Source organism: Oryza glaberrima, chromosome 8, assembly GCF_000147395.1.
Source record: "Oryza glaberrima chromosome 8, OglaRS2, whole genome shotgun sequence".
NCBI lineage: Eukaryota > Viridiplantae > Streptophyta > Magnoliopsida > Poales > Poaceae > Oryza > Oryza glaberrima.
The window spans coordinates 15,431,273-15,450,414 of NC_068333.1; the positions used below are offsets into that span (position 1 = coordinate 15,431,273).

General features: G+C 38.4%; 2 protein-coding genes and 1 pseudogene across 2 annotated transcripts; all 3 read left to right on the plus strand.

Annotated features, from left to right (window-relative positions):
• Nucleotides 1–567: 567 nt before the first annotated feature.
• LOC127783293 (putative F-box/FBD/LRR-repeat protein At5g44950) lies at nt 568–5,003 on the plus strand. Its single transcript, XM_052310534.1, has 7 exons — nt 568–653; nt 1,934–2,045; nt 2,737–2,923; nt 3,456–3,955; nt 4,088–4,201; nt 4,673–4,828; nt 4,914–5,003. The coding sequence occupies exons 1-7, from the start codon at nt 568–570 to the stop codon at nt 5,001–5,003; spliced, it is 1,245 nt and encodes a 414-aa protein (XP_052166494.1).
• Nucleotides 5,004–7,878: 2,875 nt separating this feature from the next.
• LOC127783073 (uncharacterized) lies at nt 7,879–10,262 on the plus strand (annotated as a pseudogene).
• A 5,097-nt stretch (nt 10,263–15,359) lies between these two features.
• LOC127781110 (two-component response regulator ORR12) lies at nt 15,360–16,145 on the plus strand. The gene is made up of 5 exons (XM_052308016.1): nt 15,360–15,447; nt 15,562–15,608; nt 15,694–15,771; nt 15,886–15,956; nt 16,064–16,145. The coding sequence occupies exons 1-5, from the start codon at nt 15,360–15,362 to the stop codon at nt 16,143–16,145; spliced, it is 366 nt and encodes a 121-aa protein (XP_052163976.1).
• The last annotated feature ends 2,997 nt before the right edge of the window (nt 16,146–19,142 follow it).

Here is a 19,142-nt window from a genome sequence, read left to right on the forward strand (position 1 = left end):
GCTACGGCAGTTGACGGAGCGCAACTGCACAAGGATGTGCTGAGGAATAAGGAGTGGATTCGGATAACACGTAAATAGAATGGGTAGTCCGGATACCCCCATACAAAGACCAAATAAACTGAAATAAGAATTGGCCTTTGCAAACCTGAGACCGACGTCGGGAACATTGACCAGTGCTTCAGTTTTTTTGGTTTTGTCTTGGTTTTGGGTTTGATTTTCGGTTTCGATTTTTTTAACCCTAGATATTGGAAGTCAATTGCCACAATTTTATTTTGTATAGGTCTCTATTGAGGTTCTAGAAGCTACCTCACATGTTATAAGCTAGGTGATGTTGTCAAGTCATGTGGGCCATATCCTTCTCCCGTGTTATAAGTAATTTTGTCATGTCATGTGAGCTATACCCTTCTCCCACGGAAGCGTTACTTCTTTTGTGGATCCCACCAACAACTAAAGCTTATAAGGTTCAATTCTGCCTATATCATCGACCTCTTGTTGTTCTTCGCCATCTCTGAGCACTTCTTCTGCCTAACGAAAGCAAAGAAGCAAAGATTTGAGTTAATCGGCATAATGGACGAGTTAGGGATCATCGAGGAAGGTGTCGATTGGAGGACCCGCCTTGGCCAGGATATTCGCGATAGGGTAAAACGTGATATGTAAGTGCCTCCTCCTCGTCTCTCTCTTCCCCTATTCTTACTTTTTTTCCATGAGAAATTGATTACAAAGTTTTGAATTGATGATAGTTTATTATCAAGATTGGAAATTGTCATCCATGCTATACTTGTTAATGATCTAATTGAATCATCATATCGATAGTCAGATCCAATCTGATGTTTTCTAGATTTAAGTAACAGTTAGATTTGTTTGGTAGAGCTACAAATCTAATATGTAGCTGAAGTTCTGGATCCAAAAAAAGGTAGCTCCACCCTTTCTGCATATCTTGTGGAGCAGATCCACGCACTTCACTTTTAGAAAACTGAGGATCTAGTATTGTTTGGTTCAACTCCGGTTCTAACTCTGCCATAGGCCCAAATCACCTAAAAATCATTGTTGTTCTGGGCAAAACATTGTTGATTGGACTCAAACCTTTGTATTTTGATCGTATCCAAGTATAAAAGGTAAGTTGTTTCATATTTAGAAAATTACCCTAGTAAATGAATCATCGCCAAAAGAAAATGAACTAAGTTTGCATGTCAATAGTTCCGTACTAAATTATGTGGCCAGTTCCTTGCATGGGTATAAGCTTTATGGACTAGTGTTTTAGTTCTGCTCCTAATTTGTTCTGTCTTTCAAATTTTTTGGCTAGCATATTTAATTTGGAGTAGGTGTTAAAACCCTTAAGGTGATTCACGTTCCCACCTTGAGGGAGGAGGAAGAACTGGAGAAGTCATGGTGTTGGACTGTTGGTTCTGCAATTGTGTAACTGAGTCCACCTTACACAATGAAAAATATATGAGATGATGCAGCTACTCTAGAAAAAAGCAAAAATCTGTTGGTAGATATCACTTATAGGTTTAGGTGCTTTTTCTTTCTTTCTTTCTTTCTTTTTTTTGGGGGGGGGGGGGGGTGGATGTAGGTGGTAAAACTTACAAGAAAGATGGTCCCATGTTCACACATCCATCTTGTTTTGTTTGTCGTATACATAATTCCTCCTTATTATTGGTTATGAATGCTCTCCTCCAAACTCTTAGCATACATGATGGCACAAATTTGCTAAAATATGACACTTTTGGTTGGACAAATGATATTTCAGTATTTATGAGAATGTATCTACAATTCCAAACATGTTACTTTCACAAACATGCATTTCTCAAACAGTGAATATATAGCATGCATGTATTTCTTGACTGGCCACATTTTGGATTAATATTAAACAGTGAAGTACCATAGTGAAATATTAAATATGTTGTATTAATATTTGGTATTCTGCTTGCAGATTGTTCAGCCTGCAGATGAAATTGCAAACAACTACTTCTACAACATTGATTGATCTTCAAAAAGTTGCTGCTAGAATAGAGGAGAGAATCTACAAAATAGCTATTGACTTTGTACGATGGTTTGTTCTTAATAGTTTTTTATGCAATCAAATTTCCTTAGGTATTAAATTTTATTTTTATGTCTGTTAATGCGCGTAATAGTGTTAACCTTAATAGTAACACCTCTGCTCATCTGCTGGTTCTTGCAAAGTCTTAAAGCTCCTAAACAAGTACAATAACTTATTGCGGAGAAGTCTAGAACTACTTAGAGCTATAACAATTGTGTGAGGCCGTTAGGATGACCATCTTACTTGAAAACATATGGTTGCAAGATGTTCTATGCAAATTCTGTCATCTAATTAAAAATGTTTAATTACTCTTCCTTTACTGTGGCGCAGAAGCCACTAGGATTGATGTTGTATTTAATTGAAGTGATCGTTCATAAACAATTCCAATTATTTATGTTCCCCTTTCGATTCAATTTTTATATAGTTGACAAAAATCATCCTTTTCTGTTTTTTTGACTTATATATGTGCATCTCTAGAAAAAATCTATAATATATTGATTTTATCCTCGTATAGAAAGTACTTTGTTTAGGTTCATTCTCCATTCAATAATATATGCACTTATTCTTGGCTTGCCAGATTGTGGAACACTCTCTTTGCTAACTTTGTATGTTCTGGTATTATAAAGTTATGGTTCAATATAGGATTTTATGGTTAAATAAAAGTTCTGATGATTTTTCTTTCTCGCACTACATAGGGTGATTATCTACGGAGGATTAGTCTGATAAAAGGCGATTTGGATGATTCATATCCTCTGATGTTGAACAATTTTCTGCATATTCATCAGCAAGCTTCAACCTCTTCATTTTTCTTGCTCCATCAGAAGAATAAGCAGGGCCAAATTATCCAGGCAGAAGGAAATGTTCAGGGGACATCATCTAGCAGTAAGTTCTTGAAAATTTGAACACCAGTATGTTCTTTTTTTTTATGTTGCCTACATGATGTATTTTCTCCATAGTCTACACATGATTATAATCTTCTAGACAGGTTGATACATGAAAAATATATGAGAATAAAATTTGTAAATACACAACCCGATCCCATGTTTGAGTTAAAGCATTTTTCATGTTTTCATCCTTTACACATTGGTAATTTTGGTGCAAAATCGAGAATATTTGTTATTCTGGTGCAACACATGATTGATGTGTGAGACTCACCTCCTTACTTTTTTCTTTAAAAAAAACGAAAAACTCAAAGCTACTAGGGCAATGTTTTATCATTTATGTAAAGTGTATTTAAGATAGCAATATCTCTGTGAATCTAGATTTAAGCCCGCACAGAAGTTGTAAATTTGTTGTGAGTTGTTTGTGTGGTTCTCCAAGATCATGTACCTACACTAAGAAGCATGTACTGAATCAATGTCAAAACTTGTTCATACTGAATTTAAGTAACTCAGTATCCAGTTCTAAACTGCAGGCCACAAGGAACCCTCCCATCCCCATGGAAAAGATAGGATCAGCGAACTCCCAAATGATCTGATCCACCACATAATGTCCTTCTTGTCGATGAAGGAGGCGGTGCGCACGAGTGTCCTGTCCCACTGGTGGGTCAACAAGTGGACTTGCTTGCAGTCAATAAAGCTTGATATAAATTGGTTTCGCCTAGATAGGGAAAAATTCCGTAGTTCTATTGACAAACTATTGCTAAGCCGTGACCATCTTGATGCTCCTATGGATACATTCCAGCTAGATTCTTTTGCAGTGGACCGGGCCAGTTCTTGGATCAACCATGCTATCAAGTACAACGCTAAAGTAGTTAAATTTTCTGAGTATCCAAGTTGGGAACCTTTTTACTTGGATCCAGAACTTGTGGATTTCAGTTCTCGGTATCTAAAAACATTGGAGCTGACTAATGCAGCTCTAAATGAGATGGTATTTGATCGTCTCAATAACACATGCCCGGTTTTGGAAAATCTGGTACTAAAAGAGTGTTTAATGGAGGTGCAACACATTTCTTCAAGTTCACTACAAAATTTGGATTTGATCGGTTGCTCTCTTCTCTATAATGTAAGCATCTGTACTCCGAGTTTGGTCTCGTTGTGCATCAAGGGTCAACAAACGGGCAGTTCTTCATTTACAAACTCTTACCTGACATTCACAACAATCACTCTCGTTGATGCTTCAGATGTCACAAGCATAGAATTGACAGCTACTGATAGACAGGTATCACTAATCCCTTTTTGCAGACATTTTATTACTTCCATAAACATCATACAATTTTTATGTGACCATACTTACGTGAATGAATTTGCTATATTATTTAGAAAATAATATAGTGAGTATTTATTTCATAGCAAGGAAAGCATGAAACATTCATTTTGGATTATATGCATATACCATTTTGGCTTATCAAAAATGGTATATAGCACTTTGCTTTTTCAAAAAAATGTATATGCCACTTTGCCTTTTCAAAAACATATGTATATACCACTTTACGTTTTCAAAAAAGTGTATGTACCACTTTTCCTTTTTAAAAAATGTATATACCACTTTTAACCTCGACACATATTTGTGTAGTGTTGTATATAATAATATAAACCGAGGAGGAGAAATAATCTCTTTATTATCACCGTTTTGCCACAAATTATTGGTATTCATAGCATACTTGTAATTTTTTGCTTTGCACATATGAAGTTTACATTCGTGGAACAACAAGGAAGTAGGCCGATGTTTAGGAATCTCAGAACCTTGCGCTTGGGTGAATGGTGCATGGCCGATAATTTCTTGCCTCTACACCAATATGTCATCCACTCACCTGTTCTGAGGAAGGTGTTTCTGAAGCTCAGTCTGGTCAGTACCATTGATTGCATGATCCATGTGCTATCAACTCTGGAAACTTGAAATCCTATTAACATTGTGAATCTTTCAACTTCAGGTGGATTGGTGGTCTGAACTCACGACCAATCAGTTGATGGCATTAGTCGAAATTAGCAGTGGAGGTTCCATCAGTATTGACTTCTACTAGAATTTAAGGCTGGCAGGTTTCTACAATAGTGTGCAATGTTGAATGAAACTGCTGCAAAGTGTTGCAAGCTCTATCCGATGGATGAAAATGTTTGTGACCCAAATAAGTTTTCCTGTGTTTTAATTGGAGAGGATCAAACTTGTTTATGACTATATGTTTAGTCTGGAATGTGGATGTTGTTTTTGACAATGAAATAAAGGTTACATGGTACATGGGAGTTGCAGTATGTCTCTATTGGGCTTTTTGCGTAACTATGAGTCAAGATGAGTGATATTACGCTCATACTATAAATGGATTAATAAGTTTTGCAAACTTTACATCTGCTTGAGTTGTGGCTTTTATTTTTTCGTTGGTGTGCATGCTTTATAGCCCTTGACCTATATCACTACAACAGATTTGGCCATCTATGATGAATTCACTCTGATGAATAGTGAATCCATCATTGATCCATCATAAATTTCAGACTCGGCCGATTCTAGTGGCAACTTAACTTTGTGGTCACAAAAAATGTCATGGTGGCAAACATTGGTCATCACAAATGTTATGCAATTTTTCATTAGAAGTTTGGGCTAACACATGGTGAGAAAGTATTTTGTCATAGAACTTGGTAGCCATGGTCTCATGGGTCCACGGTAGCCGTTCCCATTTGTAAGTATGAGATTCTATGACAAAATCGTCATAAAAAGGCATTATTCATCACAAGAGTCAAACCTGCACATGACAGCGAAGTATTTTGGTCATAGAACTCTAGCAATAGTTGTCAGGAAGACCCACATGTAAATATAAAAAAAAAACATAAAGGAGGAGACAATTTGTCCAATGTTCACATGAACTGTGTGCCTTTGCCCGATATTTGTTTTTCCAAATAAGTATAGTCTGTCGTATGGCCGTATCCCTCTTTGAGCTGATGGAGCTAGAGGAAGGTGATCGAGATAAATGATTTGAGCCAATGCCATGGCTCTGAGCTAGACAAGACAACGCCAAACTTGAGAAGGCCAAGTCCAAGATCGTTGAGCTAGAGAAGAAGGCCGAAATAGAGTAGAACTCCGGGTCAGTTTGATTAATATTGTAATATGTTATACTAATAATATTGTACCTATCATTTTAATATGTATCTACTAGACTGTTTTTTTCTACTGAGTATCTACTAGACTGTCGATTCAATAAATTGTTTGCTCAATATTATACAATAGTTTTTATATTTGTGAATTTTACTAGACAATCTAGCATTCATATATTTTTCTACTATTAAAAAACAAAGGATTTGGTAATAAAATTATCACATAGGTACAAGCATAGCACCAAGTTAAATGTAATACTACCGCATTTATAACTTCAATATACCAGTAGCGTTAGGGATTTAAACATTAAAATCTATGGTTTTGCGATAATTTTAATATGAAATAAGTAGTTATTGTTATACATTGTCTTAAATCTATAGCGACTACAGCGTTGTGGTCAATTGCGGGTAAATAGTATGGTACTAAGGGTGGCCTACCTGATAGATGGCGCGAAAACAAGACCATGAGCTGGGCCTTACAAAAAAAAGGTCATGTGAAAACCATAGAGGAGAAGGTAGAAGCCCCACAATGTGGGCCTTTTGGACCAATAGGCCAAACCATGCCCATTTATCAATATAGATATATCAAATATATGCTCATTTATTAGATTGTATCTTTCCTTTGAGGTAGCTACAATTGTTGCGAGGTCACTTTAATTAGTTTGTGAATAATAAACAACTCTATAGGTACGAAAAGTACAAAACCATTTATCATTATACATTGTATAGTATATCAAAATTATCAAATATACGGATACTGTGAGATATGACAGCTAACTTTTGTGCCAGTGAATTATATATTTGCAATATCTCTGCACTATAATTATGTGCATTCTTGGTCCATTTTCCTCAATAACAGTTCAAGATAACTCTATGCCGAAAGTTTGCAATGTCGTCCCCCCATGTGCTTGTGTTGGATGGTACCCATGTTGATCGACATGTTGTTTCCATGGCCTTAATGCACCATAACGTCTGAGGTTCTTTGTTTTGCAGGTTTCCATGTTTTCAATCGCTGTGAACGAAGTGTTCCCTGTTTGATATCTTCTGTCATTCTTTTTTACTGTTGTTAACTATGTGTTTCCATGTTTGATATATGCAATGACTGCAGTAGAAAGTGTAATGCAAGCGTTGATGTTTTTGGACTCTGTAAAATTAAAGGTTCTCTACAGTTGGTCAGATTAATTATGACGTTTTCTAGATCTAAGTACAGTTAGGTCCGGTTGGTTGAGTTCCATATATGATATGGAGCTGGAGTTCTGAGTTCGAAAAATGGTAGCTCCAGCCTCTCTATGAATTTTGTGGAGCAGATCGACACACTTTACATTTTAAAAAATTGAGGATATAGTAGTGCTTGGTTTGGCTCTGGCTCTAACAGACAAGGATCTAGCCCTGCCACAGATCCAGGTCGCCTAAAAATCATTGTTGTTCTTGGCAAGAAGTTGTTGGTTGGATTCAAACCTTTGTTTTTTTATCCTACTCAAGGATAAAAGGTAAGTTTTTTTTCATATTTAGAAAATGATCCCGGTTAATGATTCATTGCCAAAAGAAAATGAACTAAGGTTCCCTGTCCATAATTGCCTACTAAATTTGGACAGTTCCTTGCATGGATCTAAGCTTTATGGACTAGTGTTTTAGTTCTGCACCTAATTTGTTGTGTTTCAAATTTTTGGGCTAGCTTATTCAATTAGGTGTTAAAACTCTCATCATGAGGGAAGAGGAAGGACAGGGGGAGGAGAACTGGAGAAGTCATGGTGTTGGTTGTGCAGTTGTGTAACTAATTAAGTCCACCATACGCAACCAAAAATATATGAGATGATGTTGCTACTCTGGTAAATAGGGATAATATGTTAGTAGATAACACTTATAGTTTTAGGTGTTTTTTTTGGGCGGCGGGGGGGGGGGGGGGGGGGATGTACGTGGTGAAACTCGTCAGAAGAAATATGGTGCCATGTTCACACGTCCTTGTGTTGTTTGTGGTATATATAATTCCTTGTTATTGGTTATGAATGCTCTCCTCCAAACTCTTAGCATGCATGATGGCACAATTTTTCTAAAAGATGACACTTCTGGTTGGACAAATGATATTTCAGTATTTATGAGACTGTATCTACAATTCCAAACAAGTTACTTTAGCAAAGATGCATTTCTCAAACAGTGAATATATAGCATGCATATATTTCTTGCATGAAGGCATGCTACCCCAAATCCCCAATTGCCTGGCTTGTTATTGTTTGTTATATTAGAACTACAATTTGGATTATTTCGGTTGGCATTCTGTTTGCCTATTGGTCAGCCTGCAGATGAAATTGCAAACAACTACTTCTACAACATTGATTGATCTTCAAAAAGTTGCTGCCAGGATAGAGTGAGAGAATCTACAAAATAGCTATTGACTTTGTAAGATGGTTTGTTCTTAATAGTTTTTTATGCAATCTAATTTCCTTAGGTATTAATTTTCTATTTAAGTATCTTAATGCGTGTAGTAGTGTTAACCTTAATAGTAACACTTCTGCTCTGCTGCTCATCTGCTGATTATTGCAAAGTTTCGAAGCTCCTAAACGAGTACAACCTATTGCCGAGAAGTCTAGAATAACTTAGAGCTATAAAATTGTGTGAAGCCATTAGGATGACCATCTTACTTGAGAACATATGGTTGCAAGAAGTTGTACGCAAATTTTGACAATCTAATTAAAAATGTTTAATTACGCTTCCTTTATAGTGACGTATAAGATACCAGGACTGAGGTTGTATTTAATTGAAGTGTTCGTTCATACGCAATTCCAAATATTTATGTTCCCTTTTAGATTCAGTTTTTTCATATAGCAGATAGAAATCACCCCTTTCCAACTTATTGGCTTATATATGTGTATTTGTAGATAACTTCTATAATATATAGATTTTATCCTCGTGTGGCAAGTACTTTGTTTTGGCTCATTCACCATTCAATAATATATAACTTATTCTTGTCGTGCCAGATTGAGGACATGCTCGCATTGCTATCTTTATATGCTTTCTCTGGCACTATTTAGGGTGATTACCTAAGGAGTAGCCTTATAAAAGGTGATTTGATGATTCATATCCGGTGTTGTTGAACAATTTTATGCATATTCGTCAACAAGCTTCAACCCCTTCATTTGTCTTGCTCCATCAGAAGAATAAGCAAGGCCAAATTATCTAGGCAGAGGGAAATGTTTAGGGGACATCATCTAGCAGTTAGTTCATGAAAATTTAAATACCAATTTGTTCCTTTTTCTTATGGTACCTACATGATAAATTTTCTCTTTGTTATTATAATCTCTTGGACTTATACAAGAAAAATATATGCGAATAAAATTTGCAAATCCACAACCTGATTCCCCTGTTTGAGTTAAAGCATTTTTCATGTTTTCGTCCTTTACACATAGGTAATTTTGGTGCAAGACCATGAATATTTGTTATTCTTATGCAACGCCTGATTGATGTGTGAGCCTCACATCCATACTGTTTTTTTTAAAAAAAAAACCTCAAAGTTACCCTAGGTAAATTCTTTATCATTTATGTAAAGTGCATTTAAGATAGCAATATCTCTGTGAAGCTAGACTTAAGCACGCATTAAAATTGTAAATTTGTTGCAAGTTGTTTGTGTGGTTCTCCAAGATCATGTAGCTACACTAAGTAAATCAGTATCCACTTCTACACTGCAGGCCACAAGGAACCCTCCCATCCCTATGGAGAAGATAGGATCAGCGAACTCCCTAATGATCTAATCCCCCCCCATAATGTCATTCTTGTTGTCGATGAAGGAGGCGGTGCGCACTAGTGTGCTGTCCCACTAGTGGGTCAACAAGTGGAGTTTCTTGCAGTCGATCAAGCTTGATATAAATTAGTTTCGCTTAGATAGGGAAAAATTGGCGGTGTGCATGGTCCTGTCCCACTGACAGGTCAACAAGTGGACTTGCTTGTAGTCGATCAAGCTTGATATAAATTGGTTTCACCTGGATGGGGAAAATTTTGGTAGTTCTATTGACAAACTATTGCTAAGCCGGCCATGAAAGTGTCTTGATGCTCCTATGGATACATACCAGCCAGATTCTTTTGCGATTGACCGTGCCACTTCTTGGATCATACATTTTTATGTGACCATTGTTACACGAATGAATTTGCCACCTTATTTAGAAATTAGTATAGTGAGTATATATCTCATAGCAAGGAAAGCATGAAAGATTAATTTTGGATGATATGCATATAGCACTTTGCCTTTTCAAAAAAATGTGCGTACCACTTTGCCTTTTAAAAAAATGTATATACCACTTTGCCTTTTCGAAAAATGTATATGCCACTTTTAACCTCGACACATATTTGTGTAATGTCGTATATAATAACTTGAGCTGAGGAGGAGAATTAATATCTTTAGTATCACCTTTCTGCAACAAATTTTCGGTATTCATAGAAGACTTTTTTTTTTTGCTTTGCACATATGAAGTTTACATTCACGGAACAATCTAGGAGCGGGCCAATGTTCAGGAATTTTAGAACATTGCGCTTGGGTGAATGGTGCATTGACAATAATTTCTAGCCTCTACGCCAATACGTCAAGCACTCACCTATTCTAAGGAAGGTGTTTCTGAAGCTTAGTCTGATCAGTACCATCGATTGCATCATCCCTATGCTATCATCTCTGGAAAACTAAAATCCTAATAATATTGTGAATCTTTCAACTTCAGATGGATTGGTGACTTGAACTCACGGCCGATCAGTTGATGGCGTTGGTCAAAATCACCCATGGAGGATCCATCAGTACTGACTTCGACTAGAACTAAAGGTTGAGGGATTGATGCAATAGTGTGCAATGTCTACTAGTTTGAAATGCTTGAGACCCAAATAAGTTTTATTGTGTTTTAATTGGAGTGGATCAAACTTGTTTGTGACTATATGTGTCAGTCTAGAGTGTGGATGTTATTGTTGATTGTGGAGTCCTGGTTACTTCTACTATGCGTGATTGGCCATTATATGGATGAACGAGTGAATCGTTAAGAACTTCATATCATGTGTTCCTTTATCTTGTTTTTCTCATTTTGTAATTCGCAAGTTTGAACTCCTGCCTGCTTAGTTTGTTTAGACCTGTCATAATTATGGTTGGTTTTTAGCTTGCTGCATCAAACATTTTCCATGCACAAATGCACAATGATCCTATTTCACAGTCGTTACTTCTAGTAACTATTTGTTAGGGTTGGCCAGTTGACAGCTCATATTATTGGTAACATTTTAATGTCTTATTTGAATATGTTGTAAGGATTACAACATATTCCATTGAAATTCATATATCCAATGTTCCAAAGAGACTATCCTATGATGTCGTGCAGTCATGTGACACTAAACATCCTGTTACATGTTACATGGGAGTTGCAGTATGTCTCTATTGGGCTTTTTGTTGTACAAAATATGAGGATGAAAGATATTATGCTCATATTATAAATTTCTTAAGATATATCACAAACTTTACATCTTCACGAGTCGCGGCTTTTATGGCTATCTCCGCCATTGCAAGACCCCCTTATTCTCTCTTTATTTTTCAGCCCATGACATATATGACTACAATAGATTTGGCCTTCTATAATGGATTCACTGTGATAAAAAGGGAATCCATCGTTAATCTCTGATGATTTTTCAATAAATAATCATAAAGTTCAGGCTCGGTTGATTCTAGTGGAAACTTGAGTTTGTGGTCACAAAAAGTGTCACGATGGCAAACATGGCCATCTGAAATGTTGCGCAATTTAGAAATTTGGGTTGGCATATGGTGACAAAGTACTTTGTCATAGAACTTGGTAGCCATGGACCTCATGGGTCCATGGTAGCTAGTTCCATCCGTAGGTATGAGATTCTATGACAAAATCGTCGTAAACAAGGCATTATTCAAAACAAGAGTAGGGCCAGCACATGGCGGTGAAGTATTTTGGTCATAGAACTCCAGCTATAGTTGTGACGAACTCCCACATGTAACTATCACAAAACATAAAGGAGGAGATAATTTATCTAGTGTTCACTGAACTGTGTGCATTTGCCTGGAATTCCAGTGTTCACACTTTGTCCAGTGACTGTATCCTATTGCAGCTATCTCATCTGAAAACGTGTCGATATGCTCAAGAGTTGAGGAGACGCCATTGATCACCATTGTTCCCGAATGAAGCCATGTTCCCAATGTTTTCTTATCTATAAACACCACGATTTAGATGGCGAATGGCTGATTCATCCATCCCCATCTGATTCCATTCCTAAACACCTGAATAAAGAAGGAACACGCGAGGAGAGCCTTGGAAAACAATGAAGGATGAAACGCAGCTTCGAGCCGCCACAAAAATAAGACCACGAGGTGGGCCTTATAGAATAAAGGAATAAGTTCATCTGAGGTCCTTTAACTTGTCAACGAATCCGATTTTCGTCCTTCAATCAAAAAACTAGATACAACGGGTCCCTCAACTATCAAAACCGGTGCAGACAAGATCCCTCGGCAGTTTAGATGGCGGTTTTAGCTGACATGGCGTCTACATGGCTAATTTGACTCGGTCTTCATCTGACGTAGCATTGACGTGGCGCTTACGTGGCAATTCGATCCGAAAAAATAATAAAACATGTGGGACCCACATGTCAGTTTCACACTAAATTAATAAAAAATGGTGGGACCCACGTGGGCCCCATATGTAATCCTCAATCCCCTAAGGTTTCTGGCTTGGTGCTACTCCTCTTCCTCCTCCGGCATTGCTCCTATCCAGCGGCGGCGGCGGAGGCGAGCGGCGCCTCTCCCTCCCCCGGGAATCCGGCAGTGAGAGGTCACGCCGCGCCGTCGGTGCTTCTCCTCATGCCGCAGCCGTTGTCGTCCTTCTCCCCAGTCCCCACTGCCGCCGAGGATGATGACGACGACGGCAGCGCGGGGTCATCTCGGATGACGCAGTCACGCGGACCAGCACAGAGTCGTCGAGGGGGACGAGGTCGTGGAAGCGGCGGGCGACGAGGGAGCAGCGGCCGAACTAGATCAGGGCAGCGGCTTTCGGTTCACGGTGGCGGCACCGGCACCGATGGGGAAGAAGACCGAATACCGGGACAGGCTGGTGGAGAACGCCTTCATGGGGCTGTTCGCATGCAAAATGCAGGAGTACGCCGTCGTCTCCAGCTCCGGCGGGAAGGAGAAGAAGAAGAGCTCGTGAAGAAGCTCTTCCTGCCGACACGTTGGGTAGTTGGGCCTGCGAGTTCAACGCCGCCCTCACCGTTCCCTTTTTCCACTGGCTCGTCGGTCCATCAGAGGTATAATTCATAGACACAACTAGTTCATCGTCATGAACTCATTCTGAACCCAAAAGTTGGCATTATCACCACTGACTCTGCACATGATCAAACAGGGAGACCCAATAAGAAAAACACGTTCATTTTCATCCATTAAACCCGGAATCTGCTCCTCTTAACAACAGAACCCGGAATCTGCTCCTCTTAACAAAGATTTCATGGACATCAAACCCACTGTCAGAATTATGATTGTAAGTATACATGCCACTGGAAACTTCTCCTTTCCGTTCTTGTTCCATGGTCTCAGTGGATAAAACAATAGCAAATGAATTAGGCAGTTAGGCACATCTCAAAGGTAACTAAAACAGAACCAGCAATATAATCAGCACTAAAGCAGGGCAGAAATATGGATAAAAAACCAACCATATGAACAATTTTAGCATACAGATAGAGATAGCAGTAGCAGATATCTGATCCATCACGAAGCATGAGAGATGAGGCAAACCTTGCTGCCTGCTGCCTGCCTGGCCCTGGCCTACGGCGCCGCTGCCAGCCGTTGCCCCTAGCGCCCACCCTTGACGCAGCCTACGCTGAGCAGCACCCGCACCAAGACACGCGCCCAGGGACGGCACACGGCGTAGCAACGGAGGAGCCCCTTCACCGGGAGACAGGCCAAAATCACTCAGATGAGCTTGTTGGGGAGGACGGGACCGGCGTCGCCGAGTAGTCGGCAGAGGCGGTGCAGGGGGAGGAGGATGGAGGCGGTGGGCCGGCGAGGGAGGATCCTGGAACCTCAGGCAGCGGCGGATTCCCGAGGGAGGGAGAGGCACCGCTCACATCCGCCACTGCCGCTGGCTAGGAGCAATGCTGGAGGAGGAAGAGGAGCACCAGCAACCGCTGGGGATTGAGGATTACATGTGGGGCCCACGTGGGTCCATCCATTTTTTATTATTTTGGTGTGAAACTGGCATGTGGGTCCCACATGTTTTATCAACGCCACGTCATTGCCACGTCAGATGAAGACCGAGTCAAATTAGCCACGTAGGCACCACGTCAGCCATAACCGTCATCTAAACCGCCGAGGGACCTTGTCTGCATTGGTTTTGATAGTAGAGGGACCCGTTGTATCTGGTTTTTGGATTGAAGGACGAAAATCGGATTCGTTGACAAGTTAAGGGACCTCAGATGAACTTATTCCTAGAATAAATTCATGTAAAAACCATAGAGGAGAAGATAAGAGCTCCACGAGGTGGGCCTTTCGGACTAAAGGGCCACGCCATGCCAAAGTACGCCACTGCTCACTTGCTTTCTTTTCTTTCATTTAGTACCATGCCGTCTATCAAACCAGAGTGTGACCAATTAATTAGTTTCTATTAGCCTCTTTGTTGTATTGACATATTTCCCTCCGTTTCAGGTTATAAGACATTTTGACTTTGGTCAAAGTCAAATTGCTTTAAGTTTGACCGAAGATTGTAGAAAAAAGTAGTAACATTTTCAACCCAAGACAAATTTATTATGAAAATATATTAAATTATTGATTTGATGAAACTAATTTAATGTTATAAGTATTACTATATTTGTCTATAAACTTAGTTAAACTTGAAACGGTTTGACTTTGAGCAAAGTCAAAACGTCTTATAACCTGAAACGGAGGAAGTACAAATTAAATAGGGCAAATTCATTTATCAATACAGATATATAAAATATATACTCATTCATTAGACTGTATCTTTGCTCCTAGGTAGCTATAATTGTTGCAAGGTCACTATAATTAATTTGTGAAAAATGAACAACACTATGGGTACGAAAGAGGACAAAGCCATCAATCATTTTGCATTGTATGGTATATCAAAATTATCAAATATACAGTCACTAGTGATACTGTAAGATATGACAGCTAATTTTCATGCCAGTGAATTGATATTATATCTTTGAAATATCTCCAAGATTTTAAGACTTTTGCACTATAAATATGTGCATTCTAGGTCCATTTTCCTCAACAACAATTCAAAGTAACTCTACACCAACAGTTTGCAATGTCATCCCCCCATGTGCTTGTTGTGGATGATACCCTTGTTGATCGCCATGTTGTTTCCATGGCCTTAATGCGCCATAACGTCCGAGGTTCTTTGTTATGCAAGTTTTGACTATTGTTAACTAAGTATTTCCATGTTTGATATCTTCTGACATTCTTTTTGACTATTATTAACTAAGTGTTTCCATGTTTGATATATGCAGTGACTGCAGTAGAAAGTGTCGTGCAAGCATTGATATTTTTGGATTCGGTAAATTAAAAGTTCTCTTATTGTTTATTAGGTAATGTTATTTACAACTGTATAACAAACATGTATTTATCTGTGATGGACACAGGAACATGATGTGAACATGATTGTTAGCGATTACTGTATGCCAGACATGACCGGCTATGACTTACTCATGGAAGTGAAGGTGCGTACAATAGTATCACGGATCGGAGTATAGTGTTAATCTTCATCATATATATTTTATAATGTTTCTACCAAATATTTTACATGTTCAAATTGGACTTGTTTTTACTTATAGAAATCACCTAAACTAGCACATCTCCCAGTGGTAATTGCTTCCTCTGATAACATCCCAGAAAGGATTAGAAAGTAAGTACAAAGACATATACCTTGATTTCCTTAGTTGATATTCTCAATCTGAGCAAGTGGATCCTAATATGTGCTCCATTTTCCTTCTTTTTTTTTCCTTGTTGGAGGTGCTTGGATGGAGGAGCAAAGGATTATATTCTGAAGCCAGTCAAGATTGTTGATGTGCCTCGTATTCTGAACTACATATGATTGGCAAGATGAAGAAACAATGATCAAGATGGAATAAAGTTTCGTGTTAAGATTACCTAGCTACTTATTTACTTTATTTGCTATATGAGAAAGAAATGTATGTTTGTTACGAAATGGAAACGAATGACAATTATCTGGGATTAAGAAAACAAACTCGATAATACTTCTGGTGCCTTCTTTCAAATATTATGGTTCTATGACATGGTTTTTCTTTTTTTACTGAAATCTATCACTTGGTATTGTGTTGTTTTAATCAATTAATCACATTTAGAGGTGTGTTTAAACAATTAGGCATATAAAAAGGGGTTGAAAATTAACATTGCGTATCTCTACTCTTTATTTTCCAATGATTGGCATCAAACATAAATACGATATGTTGCATCCATCACATCCTCATACAACTATCCATGCAACATATGTATAATTAATAAGAGTGGACTTTCCTCATAGAGTGGTGAGCGGCCGTACTATCATTATCATTGACATGCTCCTTGATATATGTGCAATACTAAAATATTAAAAGAAATAGCTTGTTTGAAGAATGGAAATACATTTGAATTATGTACACGACTAGGGCTGATGCAAAAAAAAACATAATATCTAGACAATCAAGCCCTTGACTGATTTTCAGGGTGGTAGATACCTTAGCTAAACTAATTTGGTAAAGCAATTTAGTCAATACCGGCATAAACCCTAAAACGAATCTTAGCCGATACAAGTAAAATAAACCACCAAACTACATATGATAGATAGGTGCTTACATTGACAAGATCAGAGTGTCGAAGCCCTAGCCCCACCGACGCAAACAGCCATGATAAGTATAAACTCGTCGAAAAAGTAGAAAAGTAAAAAGGATGGTGATGCGCTGAATTTGTATTCGTGGAGATAGTTTACAATGACCCCGGGTATACATATTTATACCTATGGGTAGATACTAGTCCTTGTTGGAAAAGAAAAAAGTTTTCCTAAAGATTAAAGGAAAACATAAACTCCTTATCGGACACTAAACACACTTTCCTAAAGATAAAAGGAAACTAACAGAATATTCCTAATTAATAGATAAACTGTTATGCCGCATCCTCCTTGAACTCGGTCACTTTTGGATAAACTTCCTTTAGTAGATTAATTTCCTTAACCGAATCTACTAAGAATCCGACTATTGGCGACTTAATAATTCCCATCGGTCGATTCCAGGACTCTGAAGCCGATACTGACTTTAGGCCGATGATGACTTCGGGGCTTACCAAATTTCACTGTTAACAACTAACTAGGATAGTCATAGGGATTAGAAATTCCTCTTGGTAGAAAAACATGTGATGAATTTTGCATAATATTTTTTTCATTCTTTTTTTTGCATTTTTTCTGTATAAATTGTACGGATAATGTTGACCCGAATGTACAGCAAATGGAGTGCTTTTAATATAGAAGTGATTAAATTTCTGAAAAACAATATTCTTTTTTATTGTCGGTGAAATCTGAAAATTGGTAGAGGAACCCTAGCGTATGCTCATTCCACGAATAAATCCCATTCCTCGAGATGTTAATCTTATCTTTGTGATTTTTTTCCAACACAAAACCGCATGATTTTAGCTTTTTCCTGTCAATTGGATTCTACCTGAAACGCTTGTACTTTAAAACTGAGGCAATTGGTTCATTCGAATAGTTGGCAAAATTTGTTGAAGGGGACTATTATGAAGTGAGACCAATCCCCTTTACATGTGTTGTGTAAAGAAATATGTTTCGTGCAAGGTTGGCGATTGCAAAAAAGACAAAAGACTCATACTCACACAAACCAACGTTGTTACGTCGTAACAATGTCAAAGTACAGAACTTAACTCTAGTGGATAAGATAAGTTCTACCACAAGAAGCATAACCACATCTGTGTTTCGTTTTTTTTTCTATATATGACTATGTTTGCTTCGGGGCTTCTAAATGATTTGATTTTCAACATGCTTTTTCTTTGACATGATTATATACATTGTCCAAATTTCACTTTGAACTCCTTTCAAAAACTGGGTCTATCCAAACCAGTTGGAGGTACCCCTTGTGATGTGGCAACCATGTGTGGTCTAAACCCCCCCCCCCACCCCTCTCCCCCCACAGTATGTGCCAGGGAAGCGGCTCGTGCGTGTTTGTCCGCATGCACATCGTGTCGCATGTTGGCCTCTCCAGTTCCATTCCGACTGGTTTTTGGAGAGACGTGCAAGAGAATGACACTAGTAGCTGTAGTAGATCTATACATTATGACAACATTGTGCATGTCAGCCTGGATAATGATTTTGTGACAGCTTGCCAAGAATGCAACGCCAACTCATGACTCACATATAGATGAACACGTGACGCCAACTATGGCGACACCAACTATTCTTGGGGTGGAAACATCCTGCTTTGTAGCTCAGGGTTAAAAACATATTCAAACAATACCTCTAGGGATAATTAATCTCAGTCATTTCCTTTTCATTAATCACCGCAACGTACTATCCTATAAGAACCACGCTGGAATACAACTTCCTGTTGATAGGTATTTCCAGGGGTGTTGTTCCATCATGACTGATAATTCAGTCCAGTCTTTTTGGTCATTGAAAATGGAAGACTGATCACTTGTCAGCACAAATGTGTGAATCGGCCATTCGGTTAACTGATAGTTCGGTCTTGTTTCTCGGTCTGACCAACTAGACCAGAACAACCATCTACCATGGTGCTTGCGTGAAAATACGGTGGCCTGGGAGATCTGCTTAACTCCAGTGCAAGTCCAAGGCTAGTCTCGAGTGTGTCAAGGACGTGCCAGCTAATTTGATCCTACAATCAGCAAGAAAGACAAAAGCAGAGTTAGTCAGTCGATAGGCCAATAACGTACCATTGGTGGTCTCAGCTTATGGAGTTAGACAAAATTGGCTATAGAATAGATATATCAAAGAATATTAAACCCTAAATATACATCATCGATTGTAACACTGTCTATCAAGATTGATAAAGAAGCTTAAAATAGCCGATGT

Bases quoted from the DNA above. Each gene is read 5' to 3' on its own strand.
- LOC127783293 (XM_052310534.1), top strand. From the start codon at position 568: ATGGACGAGTTAGGGATCATCGAGGAAGGTGTCGATTGGAGGACCCGC. The intron at 654-1,933 runs GTAAGTGCCTCC...TTCTGCTTGCAG, and splicing joins GATAGGGTAAAACGTGATAT to ATTGTTCAGCCTGCAGATGA. The intron at 2,046-2,736 runs GTACGATGGTTT...CGCACTACATAG, and splicing joins ACAAAATAGCTATTGACTTT to GGTGATTATCTACGGAGGAT.
- LOC127781110 (XM_052308016.1), top strand. From the start codon at position 15,360: ATGTCATCCCCCCATGTGCTTGTTGTGGATGATACCCTTGTTGATCGC. The intron at 15,448-15,561 runs GTTCTTTGTTAT...TGATATATGCAG, and splicing joins AATGCGCCATAACGTCCGAG to TGACTGCAGTAGAAAGTGTC. The intron at 15,957-16,063 runs GTAAGTACAAAG...TCCTTGTTGGAG, and splicing joins ATCCCAGAAAGGATTAGAAA to GTGCTTGGATGGAGGAGCAA.